Raw genomic sequence first — 24,777 nt, forward strand, 5'->3', positions numbered from 1 at the left:
GTACCTACGTTACGTTATTTACGTACGTTACGTACTTACTTATTTTTAAGTTTAAAGTAAAGTTAGTAGTAAAGTAAAGTAACTACTTACTTACTTTACTTCAATTTCATGCAAAAATAATGGATTTCTTTTTACTACACCTAATATATAGAGCGCTTCAGAATCAATTGCACCAATTTGGATCTCCGATTTGCTGATATCTTGGCTAATATCTGATTTTTAAATAGTGATAGCTATTCATCATCACTTGAATATATTACAATGTTACAGTTATCTCAATATTACGACTTCTTTGACATGTCTTACAGTGATACTTCATTCACTCAGATCATATGCATGTTTGATACTTGGGGTAATGTTGATATCGCAGTCGAGGGCATGATTTCGATAATAATTCTTATCGGTAGTCTCTCAAAATTGACCTTATTCTTAATATTAAGAAGGTATAAATAAATTCCTTTTATAGATCATATTTACACGTGTAATTGCATTTCATATTGTACTTAATCTTTGTATCATAAAAACTTTAGATGCGACACTTGTTTTCTTTAATTAAATACCACTGGCAGGTGTTTACCAATTCCACGGACATCGAGATCATGCAAGATTACGTTACGTTTGGTAGAAAAGTGATAATATTTTATTCAAGTAAGAAACCTTAATTTCCTAGATTTCTTCCGCTTGACCATGATTAAACATAATGAATCGTAAATTTAATCATTTCGAAAACAGCACGTATGCTACCATTATTATATCAGCTATATCAATTGAAAAACAATAAGATGAAGAAGATGAGATAAACAGTAGAGATGTTGATCGTTGTTCGCAGTTTATATTTACATGTCGATGGTACTGTTCATGATAATTCCGATGTCGCCGCAGATCATGGACATTGTAATGCCTCTCAACGACACTCGTCCGCGAAAGTTATTAATCAAGGTCGAGTATCGTGTAGATCGGGAGAAATATTACTATCCCATCTTATTGCATTCTTACGCGGCGATTGTACTGATCGTATCGATCATAGTATGCACCGACACTACATATCATACATGGAGCATGGCTGCAGTTTATTCGCAGTCATTGGGTAAACATAACTTTTTAATATTTTATGGTACTATAATGTAGATTCTCGAATAAATTTCGGATACCATATTTGTTGGACATTAATATTTGTTCAAGTATCGATTAGAACATGTTATTTCAAAAGGACATATTGAAACAAATTACTTCGCGAAAAGCAAAGAAAGAACGTGTTAAGATGAGATAGTCGAAGACTTCTTCATCTTGCTTCAAAGAGAAGGCGATTTTTTATGAATTTATCATGTGCTTGAAAAAACTTGCTTGCAATTAAGTTTGTACTTCCTGAATATTAGCGCGTCATTGTACTGACTAAAAATTGGGATATTAAATTATTCGGATCTTAGCTATAAGAGTGATTTATTGCTTATTCATTATCATATTATATCAACTTATAATTAGACTTACGAATTATTTTCATTGTCAGGTATGTTTGCATATTAGAATCTTTCTTCATGTTATCGACAGGTGTTCAATTGTTGTGTAACATAGTTGGCATAAGTCTTATAAGAATTCAAGTAAGTACCAGGTGTACAAGTATGAAATGACGATTTTTTTCCCAAAAAAAAATACATTAAATTCGAAAGAATGATAAAAAGAGATTTATTCAAAGTATGCTCCATTGCTAGTTACACATTTTTTCCATCTTTCGGGCAATTTGTGGATATCACACCACAGTAAAAATCTTCCCCTTTTGTCGTGAACCATTCATCGAGCCATTTTTTCACATCTTCGTACGAACCAAAGCACTGTTCAGCAAGTGCGTAACCCATCGATGCAAACAAGTGGTAATCGGAAGGAGCCAAGTCTGGTGAGTAAGCTGCATGGGATAGAACTTCCCAGCTGAGTGCTTCAACGTATCCCGAACTGATTTTGCCGTATATGAGCATTGTCATGGAGAAAAATGACCTTGTGTTGCTTCTTTTAATATTCTGGTCGTTTTTTAAGCAGCGAACGGTTCAAATCGATCAATTGTTGTTGATAGCATTTAGTATTAACCGTTTCGCCGGACTTCAATAGCTTATAATAGACCACACCCTTCTGGTCCCACCAAACACAGAGCATCGTCTTCCTGCCAAAGCGATTCGGTCTTGCGGTCGATGTAGCGCCTAGGTCTACTCATGATTTTTTGCGCTTGGGATTCTCAAAAAAAATCCACTTTTTATCCCCAGTAACGATACGATGCAAGAATGACTTTCTTCTGTATCGTTTCGAGCAAAATTTCACATGTGTTTTTACGCCTCTCCATCTGTCTCTCGTTCAATTCATGGCACCCATCTGCCGACTTTCTGAATCTGTCCCATCTCTCGTAGGCGATTGGAAACAGCTTGTTGACTAACGCTCAATTACTCTGCGAGTTATTTTTGTGTTTGTGAATCATCTTCATCCAGCAATGCTTGCAATTCCACGTCTTCGTACTTTTTAGGCGGTTTTCCGTGTTCCTTGTTTACAACATCGAAATCTCCAATTTTGAAACGTTGAAACCATCGTTCACACTTTTTTTGCGATGGAGCATGTTCACCATAAGCTTCTCCAAGTAATCGGTATGATTCCGCAGCAGTTTTCTTCAAATAAAAACAAAAAATTAATGTTGTCCGCGAATGCTCCTTATTTGGTACAAATTTCGTCATATTAAACACAGCAACACAATACTATGCAAATATTTTTCAATCAAATTACTTTGCGCGTTTGATACTTGTTGATGGTATAATAAAATGGCGTATAATGTTAAATCTTTGTACTTCACACTGCATTGGTGCGCCATCTGTTTCTCAAATCGTCATTTCATACTTGTACACTTGATACATAGCAGAATAGATAATTATAAATGTTAAGACAAAATTTGTTAATTGTTAGCATTTATCTAGATAATTCCATTTATGTAGGTAACCAATAACTTCGATAGTATTGAGAATATTATTAGATACATTATTATTAGATAGATTACCTTGTGTGTTTAGCATCGTTTTTCCATCGTTTTTCCTTTTATGCGTGATCCTGCCAGGACAGAGGCTGATGGACCACAGCTTAGATGTGTTCAATAGCATGTAAAAATACTGTACATTTCCGATAAAATAGAGAGAAAATATCGTCGTGCTGGATATTCTGATGCAATCATTACTACATTATTAAATGGACATTGAACAATTACATATTAAATACAATACCACAATATCATTAACGCATAATTTTCCGCGATATATATAATAATACATAATAACTCTCACATCTTGAATTTGATCTTGTTACTTTTTGTATCTTAAAATATTGTATATTATACAATATAATTACAAGAGAATATAATCATAATTCTATTGTTGAAAAATAATTTAATAATTAATTAATTCAATTATTTTAATAACTGATTTTATTAATATATTAGTAATTAATTAATTAAATTCTCAGTCCGAAAGAAGATGTCTTAGTTGTAGCATTGGTACACATTTTCGTTAAAAACTAATAAAATGCTGCGGATATTGCTTTACAGGAGTATTATGCCGTGCACATTGACTGCCGGTAAACTATATGTGATGTCAATGACCAATTATAGTTCGGTAAGCATCATTACAAACTATATGATTTGTCTTTATAGATGATATGTATATATAAAATATGTGTGTGTTAAGTTATACATTGTACTGAAAGAATGATATTCTTATTTTAAAGTGGTGCAGACTGCTATGTCTTACTTTGCGACATTCTCTTCTCTGAAATAGCGAGTTTTCTGTAATTAAATATTTTTTGTAGTTCCATTTTGAAAATTAATAAATTCTTAAGTATTTAAAGTTATATGTACGCATTGCGTTTTGAAAAATATATTTTATAATACTCGTAATTGAGGCATTAATCACTGAAGAGTCAATACATTTCTTTCGAAATAAATTCATTGAAAATATTATGAAAAATTTTTACATGCGTAATATTTAGATTTAAAATAATTTAAAAATTTAAAAGAACTGACATAAACAGTAAGAGAAGCGACTAATAAATTTTTGACTTTATTTGCAGTATTGCACCTTAAATTTATGTTTTTATGGAAAAAAATAGCACATAATCTCTTAGAATTAGTTTTCTTCCTTGAATTCGTTTGAAGAAGAAATTTTATTTTTTTTGTTTATAGTATTATATATTACATGTATTCTTGTTATACAGGAAAAGAATATTTTTGCCTGGGAATCGCTTCGCGTAAAAATTGTAAAATATACTTTAAAGCAGAAAATTTCTGTTATGATGGAAATGAGATATCATATATGTTATTTCTTAAATTTCGTTTATAACTTTTTAACGAGTGACGTCCGACAGTTAAAATTTTTTCAAAGTCATCCAGGGTCATGACCTTGACAACACATATGTCAATGTCAAAGTCATTGGAGAAGGGGAAGCTTTCTTTCTCCCTAAACTATATATTTATCGAAATTTATATTTTTAATCATTCAATTTCATAAAGTACAACTTGCCAAGACGTGACACGTATATTGTCTGTTGATAATTTCTACGAATACAACTTTCAAGGGAATTAAATGTCCTCTTTTGATTTTAATAAGTTTCTTTTGATTTAATAAGAATATATTAAAATATAGACAAAAATGAAAAATAAATTTGTCAATATTATAAAGTACTCTTGAAATCATTCAAATTTTATTTAAAACATTTTTTCATATCTTTGAAGGTTCAAATAATATTCATTGAGGAAGAAAAAAATCAATTTTTTAAGGAGAATTTCACGCTCTCTATATACACTTAAAGAAAACACTTAAAAAAATACATGTCCCTTATTTTTATCTATAAATATATTTTCATTATAAACCAGAAATCCGATAAATGTGCATCAATAATTTAAATTTCAATTTATATTCCGCTACATTTAGCTCAAATCGTCTACTGTTTATTTGACAATGAAACTATTTTTCTCTTTGCGAGGAAATGATATTTTCATCTTATAACTTACCTCGTAAATAATTTATTATTTCTACGTACAAGGTGACTAAAGTTCTATTGCAAATTATAATGTAGTATGCAAGTAGTAATTTAAACGACATTGATTTAGAAAGAAAAAAACCGAATTTTTTCAAAATAGAGTTCTACCTCAAAAAGTACTTATTACAAAAAGTACGTATTTTTCATTCTATATTTTAACATATGTAATACGCAACATTCTCGACATCGATCGATTTAATATATACGAGTGTCTTCCACGACTTATATACATTTGACAATCCCAAATTATCGAATTGACAATCTGGTATTATCATAATTATATTGATTATCCATGTCACTTTCCCCTCCATACAAAATCCCTCTGTACAAAACAAGGGGAGCTGAGTCGCGATGGTACATTGCAAAGTAAACCATGTACGATATGAATCCGGAAATGGAAAAGTATTATGCTATCAATAAACTATTTTTGTCAGCAATCGGTGTTTGGCCATATCAGCGAAGGGTGTTGAAAGTGTTCTTACCGTGTCTCTTTTCAACGATACATTATGCTGGCTTCATAACTCAGGTAACATGTATTCGTATTAATTTCAAGTATATATAATAGTGCAAATTTTTTAAGTGAATTTAATTCTGCTTATATAAAAAAAATATTTGTCACTTGTACTTTAATATTGCCTACATTATTGATTTTTAGGTGCTTCTAGTATACGATACTTGGGGTAATATGGATGTTATCGTTGAAGCCATAATTGTCATTACTTGTATTTTTGGTGCTAGTACAAAGTTGATTAATATCATTGTGAATAATCACAAAGTAAGTATTATAATAAATCAATATCGGTAATACGAGATCCCACCGCGAGTTTATGCATCTATCGCGTATGTAGATGAAATGTAAAAAAAATCGAAGTTCGTATCGAGAGCTAAATCGTAGGATACCTAAAAAAAGTGAAGTGAGGTCAGAGAAATGTCATTAATTATAACGTTTTTGATTTAAAAATTTTGAAAAAATGACCCATTGCATATGTTCCCAGCAAACACAAATATATCTCAAACTCATAATTCATACATAATCTTAATTTTTTGGATCGTAACAGTGATGTCAAAAGTTACATGAATTGGAGAATATTCTTAAATTTGTCATCCCATTTTACCTATAGTAGTTACATAACAGTGATATGATTTAAATACGAAACGGCGACAAGATTGACATATAACAATATTGAGAAATGCATAACATTTACGCAATGCAAAATTTGTTACTGTGACATCACAAACGAGTTGTTTTTTATTTGTTATTGACATCAATTCAATTTTTTTGATTTGAAGAAATTACAGTTTAATATTATTAATATTTGAAGAGATTACATGGAAACGAAGTAATACGCTGGTATTTATTCACTTAGTTAGAAAATGATCTATCGATGTTAAATACTTATTCTTTATATTTTTGTATTTACAAAGGAAAAATCTACACGATAATCGTATATATTATTATCTACTTTCCCTAAAAATAATTAAATGATAGAAGCAAACTATATAGAATCTAATCTAACCTATCTTTTGGACTTTATTTGCTAACGATACTGATTATTTTGATTATTTGTTGTCCCTTAATATATATAACAAAGTCATTTCTTTCAAAGTACAAAACAAATATAATGAAATACTCAAACACTGAAAAAGTGACGTATAATTTATGAAATTATGTTACATCGTAGTGATTTTTTAGGAAAGTCTCAATAATTCATAATTTTAGTAATATAATTGTTGCAGACTACAGTATATATTTTTGCAGATGTAACTAAAACATGTATTATTTACATCTTTTTCCATTATGACTTAGTGAGGTAAATGTATTTTGTTATGTCTCATTCATATAATGGTATATGGATGTAACTTAATTATGTTTAATTTACATAATTATATTATGTAACTAAATATATAACATGTATATAGCATGCAGCTAAATATATAATAAAGCATATAAGAAAATTATCATATTTATATCAGGATATCTCATTTACGCCATAAAACTGTCTTATTATTACAAAATAGAGACATCTGAATAATGACAAAAAGTTATATAACAGTGCCAAGTCATGTTTGTTAGATTTACAAAAGGGTTACCGTTAGGAAGATATGTAGATTACGAAAATGGTAGGGTGCCACCTTTAAAGTGATCACAACCCTCTGGCAGTCAGAGTAAAGAGGATGAGTTTTGTTCATTAATGTATCCATCACGTTCAATAATTACATAGTTCAATAATTTTTGCATTAGATCGTAGTTTAATGTTTATTTTTTACGAAAGAAGGATTGTCTTTAAAAAATTGCCTAAAAAAAATCCAAAATGAGGATTTTAAAAAGCACTCCGGTTAACGAAAATTCAAGAGAGAAGGAGCAAGTGCGCGGCTCTAGGTGATAAACAAGAATGTAGCAATGATTGAACGTGTGCACGCGTTTTGTGTTCGTCATAATAGTGTGCAGTAGCGTATTGTATATACTACATGAGCTGAAAAATCCCGGGATTTTAAATGAAAACAAGCGTTTTTTGGGCAAAGTTATATTTATTCCTCAACATAGTTGTCTTCGAGAGCGATACACTTGGTATAGCGATTTCTAATTTCGATGCCCTTTCTGTAGTACGAAACTCTAAGCCTTCGAAATACGCCTCGGTTTCCGTGATGACTTCCTCATTCGATGTGAATCTCTTTCCCTGGAGCCACCGCTTGAGGTTTGGGAACAGATAATAATCGTTGGGGGCCAAGTCTGGAGAATACGGTGGGTGAGCAACCAATTTGAATCGTAATTGGTTCAATTTGGCCATCACTTTCAAGGACGTGTGTGACGGTGCGTTATCGTGATGGTACAAAACGAAGGCAAAAGTAGCGTTACTTGAACGACTGTAGTTTGTAAACGAATGAAATGTCATGAAACTTCATACATAAACTAGTGACAGATGAACCTCTCGAAATGAATCATGTTCATTTTCTAGTGGCGCCACCTATTGAAAAATCCCGGGACTTTTCAGCTTATGTAGTATGTTCGACCGTCAGTTGTTGCGTCTTTGTTTACCGCTCGGAGTCGCGCACTCGCCACTTTTTTTTAGGCATCCTTGCGATTTAGTATTGCCCTTAAAGAGATCCTAAAGACGTAGTCTTATCTCGTAAGTATGTATAATTTTTGTATAAGAAATACTTTTTTCTCTTTCACCGATTCAAAAATCCTTTTCCAGGATTAAAGTACACAAATTAATATGTATCTGGAAAGTGAAGTATATGCCGAGAACGATCAAAAATTTCGAAATTGATATTTTTTTTTACCATTTCTTAGTGTAATATGGCGTCTCAGCTATCAAGTGACAAAATTTGTTTGATATGAAAGCTTTGAAACCTATACATATGAAAGTATCCAGGCACGTAGTTTACACGAACAAACAATGTCGAGTTCTTAGAATTAGATGCTTTATCGCGACGAATTTCGTATACGAAAATTGACACGTACGTGTATCATAGGTTGCATGAGATATTGCTATGATAGTATAAAAAACATGTCGATATGGCGCGCGGCCTCTGGTAATTTCGTTAGAGATCAAGCTTTATTTTAGAATCCCCTTAATACTTTGATTTTTTTTTATATTTCATCTGCATACGCGATAGATGCACGAACTCGCGGTGGAATCTTGGACTATAATGTGTATTCGCTTATCATTATTTTTTTGCATTGATCAGTTTCGACGGTTATTGCAACTTATGTGCGAACACTGGGAGTTTTTTAATAGCGAACGTCATATTATGAGATATTACGCTAGTATCAGCCAAAAAGTGACAAAATACTTTGGAGGTACAGGAATAAATAATTTTTAAATCTTTACAGACAAATTGTGTTATCAACTAAAATATTGTAATTGCAAAAATTTTATGTTTAATTTTTCTAGTGTAAATATATATAAAAAGAGCTTTTTTTTTTAAATTAAAATTAATTTTTTCAAAGTTCTAAAATTTCCATATATTTTTAAATATTTATGGAAATATAAAATAATTATGTTGAAAAAGAAGTCAAGCGCGAGAGTGGCATGGCAGACAGCGCACTGGTCTATCATGCCAGAAATCCTGGATTCGATCCCAGTAGGTCAATCAAAATATTTATGCTCGTATCTCTTTTCGGAAAAGACCGGCAATCTCTCCCGAGGGTATCCTTATCATAGAAACACCGAAAAATCCGCCGTTCGGAACCGGTATTAAAACTGTAGGTCCCATATGTTTGTGGTAATTAAATAATCAACGTATGCACTACAAGCATATGAGATAGATGTAATACAGGCCAGAGGCTTAACGTAAGAAGAAAAAGAAAATGAAGAAAAAGAAATTTTTTAATGTTTGATACAGTTAATAAGTCATATGTATATTCCTTTTGCAGTATATTTTATCGTCTTTACAATATTTTATTTGCTAATTCCATTGATACCAAGAATCTTGGACGTCGTAAAACCGCTGAACGAATCGCGGCCATTGATATACGTATATTCGGTTGAATATAGAGTAGACAAAGAAAAATATTATTATCTAATATTACTTCATTGTTACGCTACGAGTTTAATTACCATAATAATTCTGTTCACCATCGATACTACGTATATAATGTGTGTGTTGCACGTTTGCAGTTTATTTATAGCTATCAGGTGAATAAAATTAAAATAAAATCTTATACTTATATTTTTTACAAACAAATGTTTCTAAATTGAATGTTTGCTTATATATTTTTGAATAAATAAACTAAAAATAAAAATCATTATATGCTAATTAATAATATTTCATTTCAAAGCTATCGTCTTGAAAACATTACTATTAAAGCTGAAAATAAATCAGACAACAAAAAACAATATATAGGAAGGCATTGTCGTCTATTGATGGAGAAACACGATTCTACTGGCAATGATTATCATGAATTGATAATATGCTTGAAAAGACATCAACTTGCATTAGAGTTTGTACTACACCCATTTCTGTTGTCCATAACAACAATCTACTCGATAACAATAACAGTCTACTTGATAATAATATTATCATTAATTCGATTGTTTATATTAAATTATTTTATCCGATTTTTCTCTCTCTTTCTCTCTCTTTCTTTAGATATGTCCAAATACTGAATTCTACATTTACTCAAGCAATGTTCATTCTTCTATCTCTGAATATGCTGAATTTGAGTGTGATTGGAATACAGGTGTATATTTTAAGAAGTACGTATATTTCTATTAAAAAATACGTTGTATAACACGATTATTTAAATTTTGCAGCTTATCAAAAACTTGGAACACATCAATGAGATAATAAGATCTATTTTTTTTATTTGCGCTGTGTTTATACACCTCGTATGCATGTGTATTCCTGGACAATTATTGATAGATCGAAGCATAGAAGTTTTCGATAAGGCGTAAGTATTCGAGTTTTGTATTTTTTTCATCTTTGGATGCAAACAAGAGAAATATTTAAAATCTTATGATATTTAATAATAAATTATTATATATTATTTAATTATAATTTTTTAAATAGTTTCTCAATTTTTTCACAATAATTTTTAAAGAGATATCATAAGCCTATGTATCGATAATATTCAATTTTATACGATTATAATAATTTTTTGTTAATTATAAGATTTAACTTAAATTATAACGTCAATTAATGCTAAAATTAATGCCAATTAAAATCCATAAATTTATTTACGTAAAAGAAATTTTTGAAATAGTGAATTTCTGAACGGCGATGCTATCGTTGTTTTTTAATGTTATATAATATTATCACATATATAATTATAAATGATTTACATTGATAACAGTAAAAGAATCAATCAATTTCATCATGCATTTTACGTTAGGTATGATTCAGCATGGTATACATTTTCCATAAAAACTAGAAGATTATTAAGAATACTTCTTTATAGAAGTTTCTCTCCATGTACACTCACGGCTGGAAAGATATTTATTCTGTCTATGACTATGTGCAGTTCGGTAATTACGTCTAATTTACATATTTAGAAAAAATATTTTTTATAATTCTATATAACATTGTAATAGATTGATATTCATTTTAAGATGATGCAAACTGCTATGTCATATTTCACGACTTTTTTATCTATGAGATAGGAATGCTATTGCAAATTATATGTATCTTTATAAAATTATTATATTTAAAAAAGTCATCAGTAGTCATTGTGTTTTATAAAGAAAAGTGATTAGAATCATCAATAAAGCGACATATCTCACATCAGAAATAATATAAATATATGTATGTATTTTCGATGATTCACGAAAAAAAGAGATAAAGAATATTTTTTACTGACAAAAATTATAAAAATTTTTTTAAGTATATAGATATATTTATTCACGTTTTTTTTTGCTTTATAAGACTCATAACTTTGATGTTTCATATAATTCTTGATTTTAATATTTCACATAATTTTCCTTCATGCAACCAAAGATCCGTAACGACACAAAAGTCCCCTTCATCGATCGATTAAATAACTACCTTTCACTGTGAAACATTTCACGACTTCCCGGAATTATCATAATACGTATATTTTTACTATTGACGCTCGATCTATTTTTTAGAATTAAATATTATAATTAACAAGAGTATTGTGCAAATGTTTTTATTTGGACATAATGAACAATATAACAATATATTGCTTCAGAAATAAATTTGTTTGTTAATCCAAAAAAATTATAAAACCATGGAGAAGCATATGAAATATTTTGAGAAAAAAATGAGCTACTTTTGTTTCCTGTTTGATAAACAATAGACTTTTACAAAACTATTAAAATCTTGTTTCAGAGAATTATTCAGTGGTATATAGTATGACAGTAACATCAATAGAGAACACAATTTATAAAAACTAAATTGTTTATCATTGTTCTTGCAAAAGATATTTATATTTTCACAATAAATTTAAATATTAAACAAAGAATATGTTCTCTTTTATCGAAATTTATACATTTATATTATAGTGACAACATCCAGTTTTATGAAGAGATAAAAGACATTCGACATGTTAATCAATACGGTCTTAGTCATGCACTTCATGGCACCGAGAATAAATAATACGAATGAAATAATAATACGAGATGTCTTCAAAGCTTTAAAGCATACAGCGACAATATTACAAATTCCATTTATACATTTATACTTTATTACATTTCATTTTTTCTTCTTAAGCTATAATACTGTATTGATATTGCCATTATATTGCGTACCTTTAGTACATTTCTCATAACGAGGTTTTAAGAATACTAAAGAAGATGTTGAGAAAAAAAGAAGAAAGAGAGAGAGAGAGAGAGAGAGAGAGAGAGAGAGAGAGAGATCGGGTGAGACGAACACTGCTACAGCGAGAAGAATATTTACGGATTCTTATTCAGTATAATAAAACTATGGATTTCTTTGACACGCGCTATTTTAGGATTAACAAGCTCTTTTTATCTTTCATTGGTCTCTGGCCATATCAAACATCCTTCATAAAGTTTCTAACTCAGTCGTTCGCCATATTTGGCGTTGCAATAATGTGCGCGCCACAGGTAGTTCACTGGATGATACATTAATAATATTACTCCCTAATAAGATCTTTGGAGTAGAATGTATTTCTGAAGAGTGAAACCTTACTCTTAAAAATTTACAGTTGTCATTCTTTTTCAACAAAATGGGTCAATTGTCATTTTTTGTCACTCTTTAGAATTAGATTCTCATTCCAAAAATTTTAAAGAATAGAGTTGACGAATTTAAAGAAAATATATAAATTAAGTTATATATTTATTATAAAAAAAAAGTTTGACATATACTAATCCAAATAATAATTACATTCTTTATATGTCACAGAAACAATTGTTTAAACGCGAGTTTACATTTTACCCGAGTATTATGTGAAATATAATCAATGTACTATATATTCATTATTTATTATTAGATTGCATATATATTCAAGCATGTGGACGATTTGGATAATATGTTCGAGCTCATGCCAATTCTAGCTGGCACAGTGATATGTATTGCAAAAATCATTAGTCTGACTTGCAATTCCGAAATGGTAAGCATGATCATCGCATTGGATCAGCTTGTTTTAAACGAGCGCTTCAGTTTAAGGGGCTTCTGCAACATATGCAAGATGATTGGAACAATCTATTGACCAGTGAGGAAACGCAAATTTTAACGCATTATGCTGAAAAAAGTCGAACGCTCATGTTGGCGTATTCAAGTATGAAATCAATTTCGCACTGGCAAATATCGGATTTATTTGAATTAAGTATTAACAATAGAAGGTTCGATATTTTTGATAAATTAAGTATTAACAATAGAAGGTTCGATATTTTTGATAAATAAAAAAAAATATATACCAGGTGTATAAGCTTAAATCCGCTGTTTTTTAGTCAGAAAAACACATTTTTTTTTCCTAGGAAGCAAAAACAAATTTATTCAAAATACTTGTCCTCGCTAACTATACATTTTTTCCTTTCGGGCAATTTGTGTATACCACGCCAAAAAAATTTCTCATCTTTCGAGGCAAACCACTCATCAAGCCATTTTCGGACATCTTCATAAAAATCGAAATGCCGCTCAGCGAGCGCGTGGCCCATCGATGAAAACAGGTGATAGTTAGAAGGTGCCAGGTCTGGTGAGTAAGCGGAATGGGGTAGCACTTCCCAGTTGAGTGTCTCCAAGTAGTTTTGGACCATTGTTGACGTATGCGATGGTACGTTGTCATGGAGGAAAATCTTGTCTTTTCCGATAATGCGGCCTTTTTTCACGCAGAGCACGGTGCAATTTGATCAGTTGTTGGTGGTAGCGGTAAGCATTAACAGTTTCACTAGGTTTTAACAGCTCGTAGTAGATGATACCCTCCTGACCCCATCAAACGCACAGCATCGTCTTCCGTCTGAAGCGATTTGGTCTTGAGGAAGATATTAATAGTTGGGATTAACCCAAGATTTCTTGCGTTAGAATTCTGAAAATAGATCCACTTTTCATTGCCTGTCATAATCCGATGTAGAAACGACTTTCTTTTTTGTCTGGCAAGCAGAATTTGTTTTGGCGTCGCTCCATCTATTTATCGTTCAGTTCGGCACCCATTTTCCGATCTTTTGAACCTTTCCCATGGCATGTAGCCGCATGAAAATGGCTGCTTGAGAAACACTCAATTGCTCGGCAAGTATTTTTTGCGATTGGGTATCCTCCTTGTCCAAAAGAGCCTGCAATTGACAGTTCTCAACCTTCTTGGGTAGATTTTCGCGCTTCTTGTCACTCAGGTCAAAATTGTCGTTGAACCGGCGAAACCAATCTCTGCACGTTGTTTCCGATAAAGCATTGTCGCCATAGGCCACAAGCATTCGGCAGCCGATTTCTTCAAATTGAAACAGAAAAGCAAAGCTTCCCGCATATGTTTTTTTTTAGCAAAAAACTAGACATGATTACGAAAGAAAAAATGTATGTTGTTGTATGAAATTGCTGATGTGCTGGTTAATGTTGACAGATGTCAAACACATAAAAAAAAATTTGTGTGTGCCCAGGGTAGCTTTGTACGCTCATTAATGCCACCTATGAGCAAACAGCGGATTTAAGCTTATACACCTGGTAAATATTTTAAACACGCATCTTAATTAAATATTAAAGATGAGAAATGAAAAAGAAATTACAAATAAATAATCGCTAGCTTTAATAAATTTATAATTATTAATTAAAATAAGTATTTATTTTATCAAATTAAAATATTTATTTGCTTTGCGCGTCTTAATTTTTGTTAAGAAAAAAACAAAAGGAGTATTTTATTCCTTTTTCTTTATGCAGTTAGCGTAATCGGATTTGTATTCTGTTACGCTTTGTTACCTCTTACCGAACCTGTATTTGACATCATCTTACCCATGAACGAAACAAGACCGAGAAAACTGCCACATCTCGCCGATTTTGTCATTCTCGATCAAGAGAAATATTATTACACACTTTTGCTGATCTTGTATGTAAGTTATGTTGTGTGTGTCTCGATCGCGGTAGCTGCCGACATTTTGTACATTTTCCTAGTGGAGCATATTTGCGGAATGTACGGCGTATTGTGGTGAGAATTGTTTAAAATCAAATCTGATTAATAGTTAATGAATTAAAATAATTATTTGATTAATATAATCATGTCAGAAAAAAATCAGAAAAAAAAGGATATAATTGAGATATAGTTTAGATAATAAAAGTATGCTTACTCTATGAGCATAAGTTTTATATTTTTGATACAAAAACTATTCATTATTAGGCCTTGTGTTTAGGATGTATTTTGTTTATTACAAGTTGCATCAGATATGTATGTGAAAATTAATTCTTTTCACCGGGACTCAATTTTCCATGTAATTAGTAAATCTCGCACTAATATATTATAAGAAAACTTGGATCCTAATGAAATGAATCAGTTTTCACGTATAATGTGTTGAAATTTAATTTTCTATATAATTAGTGCAGGGGCCTTTTATTAATTATTATATGGACAGCAGATTTTTTTTTACAGAAAGATTGGTAAAAAATAAATAAATTTTATTCACTGAGAAATAGCTTTTCGTTCCAATAATCAATTAATTTTTTATTGTCAATTTTTATTATCAATTAATATTTTTATTTTTTTTCTATTTTCTTTAATTTGTTTTCGCATATTTTACCGGTAATAATTTTATTGTAACAGTACATATATACAGTACATATATATTTGCTGGACTATTTGTTAACAGCAAAATTAACAATCCTATAAACAAATTTTACGCGGCAAAATCTTTTTCTATTTTGCAAAGCAAATACCGTAACATTAATGTGACAAAATTTGTTTGTATATTTAATGTAATATTCTCATATAATAGAAAAACATATAATAACATATTAAACATATAATAGAACACAGTATTATTGCAATAAATTATTTTTTTATGTAAAATTTGCTCATAGAGAATAAATTGTGAATTAGGAATTACGGAATTATATAAAAATAGATAATTATATTTATTACAGTCATCGCCTGAGAAATTTAGCAACGCATGATAATTTACGATGGATAGACGGTAATTACATTCACAAGGAGATTGGCCGATATGTTCAACGTTGCATTCAACTACATGAAAGAATAAGATTGTTGGTGTGACAATTATTTTAGGAATAGCAGAGGGAATAGGGTAGAGGGAGATTATTCCGTTAGTTTCAACTTTAAAGTAAAATGAAAATTTACAACTTATATCTCAAATAATATCTCTTTGCAGTACTTATAATTACATTATACAGTTATGATTGCTCCTTGTGCGAGTATAAGCATAACGTTGAAGTACAGTTCAACACATGTTGCTCAGAAACATAAATGAGAAATGGACGAAAACCTCCTCTTTACCCTATATGTATATTCATATACATATAGGGTGTTCTAAAAATAACGATAAATCTTTCACACAGGGATAGAATAGAATACTAAACTGAGAAGAAAAATCCTCTATCATTTTGCAATTTTTGCAATAGTTAACAAGATATTAATTGCTAAAATATTAATTGCCGAAAATTGGTTTTTAATAATTTTTTACTCAAATACCATCAACTTCACAGAAAAACTGCAAGAGACAAAAATTGTTTATTTTTTCCTCATAAAGTTCTAAGAATTTTTTAAGAATTTTTCAGAATTTTTTAATACCGTATTTTCTCATGTTGATAAAAATAATGAAACAATAATGCAATACTAAAAAGGTGATAAAAAATTTCTAAAAAAATTTTAGAGCTCTATAAGAAAAATATAAACAATTTTTGTCTCTTATAGTTTTTCTGTAAAGTTGATAATATTTGAGTAAAAAATTATTGAAGACCAATTTTCGACAATTTTTGGCAATTAATATCTTGTTAACTATTGCGAAAATAATAAAGGACTCTTCTTCTTAGTTTAATCCATTTTACCCGTGTATGAAAAATTTATCGTTATTTTTAGAATACCTTGTATATTTTATCTAGATCTAATTCAAATGTATTTGCATCTATTACTAAAATTTTACTTAGATCTTGATGATATTTGTCGATCCAGATTCATAGAAATGATGGAATCTACAATCTCATTGTTTCTCTTTTTCGATATTGGATTAGGATTTTTATTACATACTTCTTCATGCATAATGGTGAGCATAACTCTCTAAAACCTTTGAGTGGAATTTTAATTCTAAAGAGTGACAAAGAGTGACAATTGAATCAATGTTGAAAAAAATGGCTTAATTGTCAATTTTAAGAATGAGATTTCACTCTTTAAAATTAGAAAATGCTGCTCCAAAAGTTTTAGAGAGATAATACTTAAATTTTGGAACTTAAGCCTAAATGGCAATATAATGTAATGTATATTATCTTTTTATTTATTATTAATTATTGTTAGAAATATTTTCAAGTCAAACGATATTTTTTGCAGATCATAGTACGAATGGGATCGTCTGAAATTATGCGATACGTAGCTCTTATGCTAATGCAAAGTTGTCGATTATTTTTCAATAGTTGGGCTGGGCAAGAAGTGACCGATCACAGCGTCGAAGTCTCGATAGCAGCGTAAGCTAAAACTATTTAGAATTCACAAGAAATATTCTCGCGATATATCTTTTTACAGTTATGATGGAATATGGTATAATGCATCTGTAAAGGAGCAAAAGTTATTGTTGTTTCTAATCGCGAGGAGTCAGAAAGTTTCTCAAATAACAATCGCAAAGTTATATGTCATCAATCTGGAAGGTTTCAGTAAGGTACGAATGCGGAAATGTATCGCGTGTTATAATATAGAAATACTAGTATATCCGTGCACTAACAGAAAAAAAATAATATGTTGTATATATAATAAATATTTTTAAGGTAATGAGAACATCAGTTTCCTATTGCACGGTACTGATTTCACTGCGTTAACCATCAAAAAGTGCATAGATTTCTGAAAGCAAGATTTTCCACTCGTGTATATTTTCTAATCTTTCGTATGCCAACTCAGGTGTTAATGTATGAAGGTATCATGTCTGTAATAAACTATTCAGTAAATATCGATTTGTATAAAATAATAAATAAGTTACGCTTGTATTAATGCTATCTATCATAATATCAAACGAATATATTGTAAGCGTTGCGAAAACGCTTATGCGGTTCATTCAATTTATTTTATTCATTTGTATTGTACATTTGTTACGCTAATATGTAGTGCCCTTATTAAACCTTAAAAAGTTTTTTTTTAGGAAGGAATATCTGTTATCATAAATTCTCTCTATTTAGTTTCTTGGACATTAAAAACTTTTCATCATATACTTATTTCATCATATACACGGATCTAGCAGAATAAGCTGCAACTATAGACCGAAGAGTAATATCTGCCTTTTTAACGGATATGAACGCAATACGAACACTGAGTGTCAAAGCACGAACATGAATGTCTTTGATGCGGAACATTTCATTTAATTAATAAATCTTCCTGTCGATCATAGGGTTGTGGCCGTATCAAACGACTTTTACAAGAACTTTGAAAACAACGTAGTTCACTATAGTTGCTGTCATAGTTATATGTGCGCCTATGGTAGCTATTGAATCGATATCTATAATATATGTCATGAAATCAAATAAATATATTGCATAATATTTTTAAATTACTATAAATATATACGAAACGTTATACGCATATAAATACAATTAAATTGATAACATGAATAATTAAGAAATAGATATAGATCTAAAATGTTATGTAAAAATATTATTTTTTTCATTATATTTTTAATTACTAAATAATTAATTTAATCCGCGTCTTAAAATAATAGTAAAATAATATTATAAAATATACATGAAGTGAATTACAATTATACTTAATATAATTTGGCGCGAAATAAAGTAATTATTAAAGTAAACATTAAAATATCGTGATCAAATAATTGTTCAGTTTTTGTTCATATTCAAACATCTGGACGATCTGGATCAGTCTAATCGAACTCTTATCTACGATATCCGGTATAATATCGTGCGAAGTAAAATTTGCTAGTTTAATTTATTACTTCGAAAAAGTAAGCAAGTTCTTTATGAATATTGCAATTGTAGATCGTATAGTTGCAAATCTTGGTTCAAATGTATGATATTTTCTTATAATTAGTTTAAAGATTTATTTCAACAATTTTATGACGATTGGACGAATGTCTCGAAGAAAGCGGAACGAATTTTTAGAAATTACATGGAAGTATCATGGAGATTTACATCGATATGTACAGGTGCGATAAATCAACCAATGGTGAGTTATTTACATGGAAAGAATGATTTTATCGATTTTTAATTCTTTAAGACTCAGACACTAATTCCGTTTAAATAAAAATTTTTCTTCATAATATGAAATTTTTAAAATATTTTTGATGAAGAACTTTGTAAATCAAATAAAATTGATCAAGAAATATGATTTTCTGAAAATATACATAATTATACATAATTATGTATAATCATGTTTATTTAGGATATTCCAAACTTTTTGAATGTGAATTAAGAATATTATGTGGACAGAGTCACTATTGTATTGATACAAAACATTTGGGAAGAATCACAAACTTCTATAACTAAACTGCTGATTCAATGTGATAGAAAGAGATGAATCTGATTCAGAGCTGTCTTTGTTCAGTTCACATATGTGTATGTATGCATCCTGTCTGTAAGTATCGCGTGAATTTATATGAAAGTACTATATTATTTATACACGTAAGAGTAAGTGAATATGGCGCTGTCCAACGCTATTTTTAAACATGGAAAAATTGGCAGTCTACTTACAGAAATCTATAGGAATAATGAATGTACATAATTATGTGTATGATCAAAATGAATGTACATAATTATGTGTATGATCTCTTTAAAAAGTTAAAAATTTAAGTAGATACAGATCTAATAATAACTTTGTTGGATTATCAAAATAATTATATAGGAAACTCACACAAATATAACGAGCAAAAAGTGCTGCAAAAAGTTTTGATATTTTAATAACCAGTTTAAATGTCCAGTTTAAATAATTATTTTGATAGTCCTATAAAATTATTTTCAGATTTGTATTTAGCTAATTTTTTTAGATATAGTATTTCAATAAAATCGTTCTTTCCGTATATGTATTTTCCGTACGTATTATTATTTATTGTAATTATTTCGTCTAGTTTGGATGACTACGTTCGTGATCGGTTTTGCATTATTGCCGCTTGTCAACTCACTACTCGATCCGCTAAACATAACAAGACCAAAAAAATATGTATATTCAGTTGAAATACTGGTCGATCACGAAAAATATTATTACATTCTGTTCATGTATTATGATTATTTTGTAGCTTGTGTGATTACATTAGCAATTGATACAATTTATTTCGCCTTTATAGAACATGCGCATTGTTCGATATCTTAAAGTACAAACTATTTTGTAGTTGAGTACAATTTATTTAAATCATTATTTATCCCTTATTATTTACAAATTAGTTGTAATTGTAAAGTGTAACATAAAGAGATCTCAAATCTCTTTTTCTTAAGATCGTTTTCTTAAGATTTATGGTTATTGGTTGTTATTAGAATAATTGTTCAATTGCAGCCTTTTAATTAATTAATTATATCATAGTCTATAGAATTTCCTGATTATGGTATAATTATAAATATTTTTTAAATATACATTTATACATTAGTAAATAATAATTAAAAATACAAAACAGTTTAATAGAATTAATAATTCAAATATCCAATTAATAAAAGAGTTTTTTTGAGACAATAAGTTAGTTTTTTGCGGAATCAATATATATTAATCAGAATTTAACTACAAAGTTTAATTATTCATATGTTTCAACTTTTCATTTGATCATCTTTAATGAAAACAGCAATGATCACGTCATAATAAAAATTTCGTTGAAATGCAAGTTGAGCCTATTCTCATTAAATATATTTCACACAACTATATACCTATTCTCACTAAATATATTTCACACAACTATATATTAGGTGTAAAAAGAAATCCATTATTTTTGCATGAAATTGGAAAAATAATGGATTTCTTTTTACTACACCTAATATTATAATTAATATAATCAAATATGATGTGACTGTATTAATGGAGAGTGCTTAAAAAAGAACAATCTTTGCTGTATTTAATCAATTTGTTGGATTTTAATGGAATTTTATGTAATGACGTAGCTATTGCTGTCATGTTTTCATTGAAAATGACCAAACTAAAGGGCAAAATGTATGTATGTGTAATTAAACTTTGTAGTTTGAATTCTGATTAATATATTCTTAATGTGATTAATATTGTACTTACTTAATGTGATTAATAATATAATTAATAATATAATATATTAATTAATAATATAATTAATATAATTAATATAAATAATATAATTAATATACCATTTACAAAATATTAAAGATAAATCTTAGAAAGATTTTGTAAATTGTTTTATAAATATTGTGTGTTGTTTGAGATAGTTACCATTTGAAGAATATAGTAAGAATATAGATCCAAGATCAGTCAAAGCAAGAAGCTCACGATTTTTCTTTGAAGCAAAATAACATTGTCCAGCATTTGATTCGATGTATCCTCCTGCACATAAAAATAAAAGCGTTAGTATAAATATTAGAATTCAAAAGTGTTATATTAAAAGTGTTGTATTAAAATTAAGAAGTTAATACAAAATTATATTAATTTAAGGTTTATAGATCTAATCAACAGTACGTTCGCGATATATCTATTTTTTTAGATCGGTCTAGGCTTCGTGATGCACTGTAAAATTCTAAAATTAATATAAATAATTTTAAAATCAAAATAAAAATTCCAATCTAATCTATAAGGATAATATCTGATGTTATATCGCAGAATATACTTTAAATGAATAAGACAGTCGAAATTATAATATATATTGCACTGGTTTGCCAAACTGCCTTTTTTTTTTATGGTTAGCAGGGCCAGCAAACGGATTATAATATCGATGTGTACATTTCTGTCATTATAAATAAGTCATTACAAATGTAAGTCATTACAAATTTTATCTTCATTTATATAAACCTAAACTTTCAGATATAATGGAGCGTGGTATGAGAACACGGCGAAAAAGATGCTCTTAATACTAATTGTAAGGAATCAGATGAAATAAAGGTGGCGAAGTCCTTCGTGATGAATCTAGAAAACTTCACTGTGGTAATATTACGAGCTAATTTTATATCTTTCTAATTCTTACATTTCTGAAAATTCTTACATTTCTGAAAACAGAAAAACTAGATCGTACAGACCATTCATATATATCATAATATTTATGTATTAAGATAAAAAAATATGACAATAATTAATAGTTTTCAAAACATCATGAAAATCCGACAAAATAAATTCCTACAGATTCTAAAATAATCTGTGATGTATGATCTTTATATATTTTATGTGTCATTAAAACATCTTTATTGCGCATACTACATCAAAATAATATGTAACGTTTTTTGAAGATAATGAAAGTATCACTCACATATTGCATGGTAATGTTGTCAATGCGTGAAGATTGAAGTAACAAATAATCATCATGAATTTTGCAGTAGTATGTCACGTTATTAAATTTTAAAGAAAAATATAAATTTTAGTGTGTTAAATATATAATATACAATATTTATATCAGTTTTTTATACAATATTTATTTTCATATTACAATAATCTAATTATTTAATAGATATTCTTATAATCATCTTTTATATTTATAATAGAATTATCTTTTGATATTGTTTTAATTTGTTTAGATGTGTGTTTCTGTCAAATAAACAATCCATTATTGCACAACTATGTTTGCTATAAATTAAATTATTGCTTTTAACCACTTTATAAATGATAATATTTTTTATTTCATAATAAAAAAATATATATCTAAAATAATTGACATATGACGACGGACTATGTCGTGTGGAGTATAACTGTCTTATCTGTTTTACAAAAAAAAGCGAATATATTATTTGCAGAATTAAACGCTATCATCTGTTGCTTTATGCAAAGCTTTATAGTTATACAATGTCAATGGCGTGCGAAATTAAAATTGCAGGATTCCTCGCGTGTCATTCATTTGCGAGAGGCGCCTCCTCTTTATTACTTATCCTATTTAATTCATATTATATCTATATTTCTCTTTGTGAAAACATCGATATCCCAAGAGAATATCAAATGAACACCGTGTGGAGGGTTGACGGAAATTTTACCTTCAGCTATTCAAAAATTCCGCTTGAACACAAATCAATTAATGGACGTCTTTGATACCCGATATTTTCGAATTAACAAGCTATTTCTCGGTTTATAATCAATGCAATCATCGTCGAAAAAAAAGAAATTTTTTATTGTACAATGTTTAGTATATTAATTATATTGCCACAGATACAAATTCTTGTACACGAGTTAGAAAAAAATCGTAAGAAAGTCAATATTGGAATTTAATACAATGCATGCTTTCTTTACTTTTTTTTCACCTTTTTAAAACATCTCACTTTTTCTCACCTTTCTATACAAAACTCACTTTCTTCACTTTTTCTGAAGAAATAAATATCAACAGTAAAAATTAAAGAAGAGAATAAGAAATCATTCAGGACGATAACCGCTCAGTGAGCTTATGATGTAAAAATACAAGGTATAGTATTGCGCGATAGCAATACTAAAATCAAATTGTATCCAAAATTCACTCTCCTATGGCTGTGTTTCAATTGATTGTCAGTATTAAAAATTTAGTGCACGTGATGTAAACTGATGAATGAATGAATTTTAGGATTGCAATCTTCTCAATTCTAAAAGAATGCCTTACATGTATTGATATGCATACAATACTACAATAGTTCGTAAACTTCTTCTAATAAATAAGCTTACTGCTAGTATTATGTATATTTTCTTATTTCAAAAGATTATTTGAGTTATTATAATAGAAATTTCTATAGAAGAATTTATTTTTGATTATAGCTCATGTGTCCTAATTTTTATGAATACGTGTTATAAATATACGCATCATAATATAAGATTTTGCTTAAGGTGAAGTGCTAAAAGAATTCCCCGCTTATTAGTAGAATTTTTTTTTGGATGTAATTAATTATTCATTATTGTAATTATTAATTATATAATTGTTAATTATTATATTATAGTTATTAATGTAAGTAATGGTGACTAATTTAAAAATTATAAAATTTTTAGATATAACGGAATGTGGTCAAACCTCTTCAGAAGTATAAAAAAATGTTATTTTTAATAACGAAATGTCAAAAACTGTATCACATAACTGCAGCGAAATTATATGGAATCTATTTGGAAAGTTAGAGCTCGGTAAAATTCAGTACATGAATATTAGCTGCAAAAATAACTAATTCTCAAATTTGTTATATAAATTTATTTGATAATTATTCGGATTGACAGATAACTTTGATCTTGCTATAGTCATGATCCTGAGTAATTTTCAAAAAATTTTAGATGCCATGCCGGTCACAGATGTTCCAAAAGTTATTAACAGATAATTTCAAAAATAATATTTTATTTCTATTATTGCCCCGAGGAAAGGTAAGGGTCGAACTTCCTTCGTGTGAAAAATCATATGCCCGTCAATATATGTATAAAGTATGTATAGCAGAAATAAAACATTATTTTTTAAACTTAATTTGTTAATAACTTTTAAACGTAGTGACCATCAGCTAAAACATATGATAAAATCAAGGTCATTGGCGCGGTTAATCTGAATAATTTCCATTTATTTTTTAACAATA

At 29.1% G+C, this 24,777-nt stretch overlaps 2 protein-coding genes across 2 annotated transcripts; both read left to right on the plus strand.

The window, feature by feature from the left end:
- Positions 1-9,095: 9,095 nt before the first annotated feature.
- Positions 9,096-12,120, plus strand: LOC105626191. The gene is made up of 6 exons (XM_012207499.1): positions 9,096-9,147; positions 9,440-9,540; positions 10,320-10,456; positions 10,898-11,030; positions 11,854-11,867; positions 12,027-12,120. Exons 1-6 carry the CDS (start codon positions 9,096-9,098, stop codon positions 12,118-12,120), a joined length of 531 nt encoding a protein of 176 aa, XP_012062889.1.
- Positions 12,121-12,446: 326 nt separating this feature from the next.
- On the plus strand, positions 12,447-22,163 carry LOC105626192 (odorant receptor Or2-like). The gene is made up of 6 exons (XM_012207500.1): positions 12,447-12,590; positions 12,977-13,096; positions 17,462-17,595; positions 17,654-17,786; positions 21,530-21,633; positions 22,088-22,163. The coding sequence occupies exons 1-6, from the start codon at positions 12,447-12,449 to the stop codon at positions 22,161-22,163; spliced, it is 711 nt and encodes a 236-aa protein (XP_012062890.1).
- The last annotated feature ends 2,614 nt before the right edge of the window (positions 22,164-24,777 follow it).

The sequence above is a fragment of the Atta cephalotes genome (genome assembly GCF_000143395.1).
Source record: "Atta cephalotes unplaced genomic scaffold scaffold00004, whole genome shotgun sequence".
In the NCBI taxonomy this organism is placed as follows: Eukaryota; Metazoa; Arthropoda; class Insecta; order Hymenoptera; family Formicidae; genus Atta; species Atta cephalotes.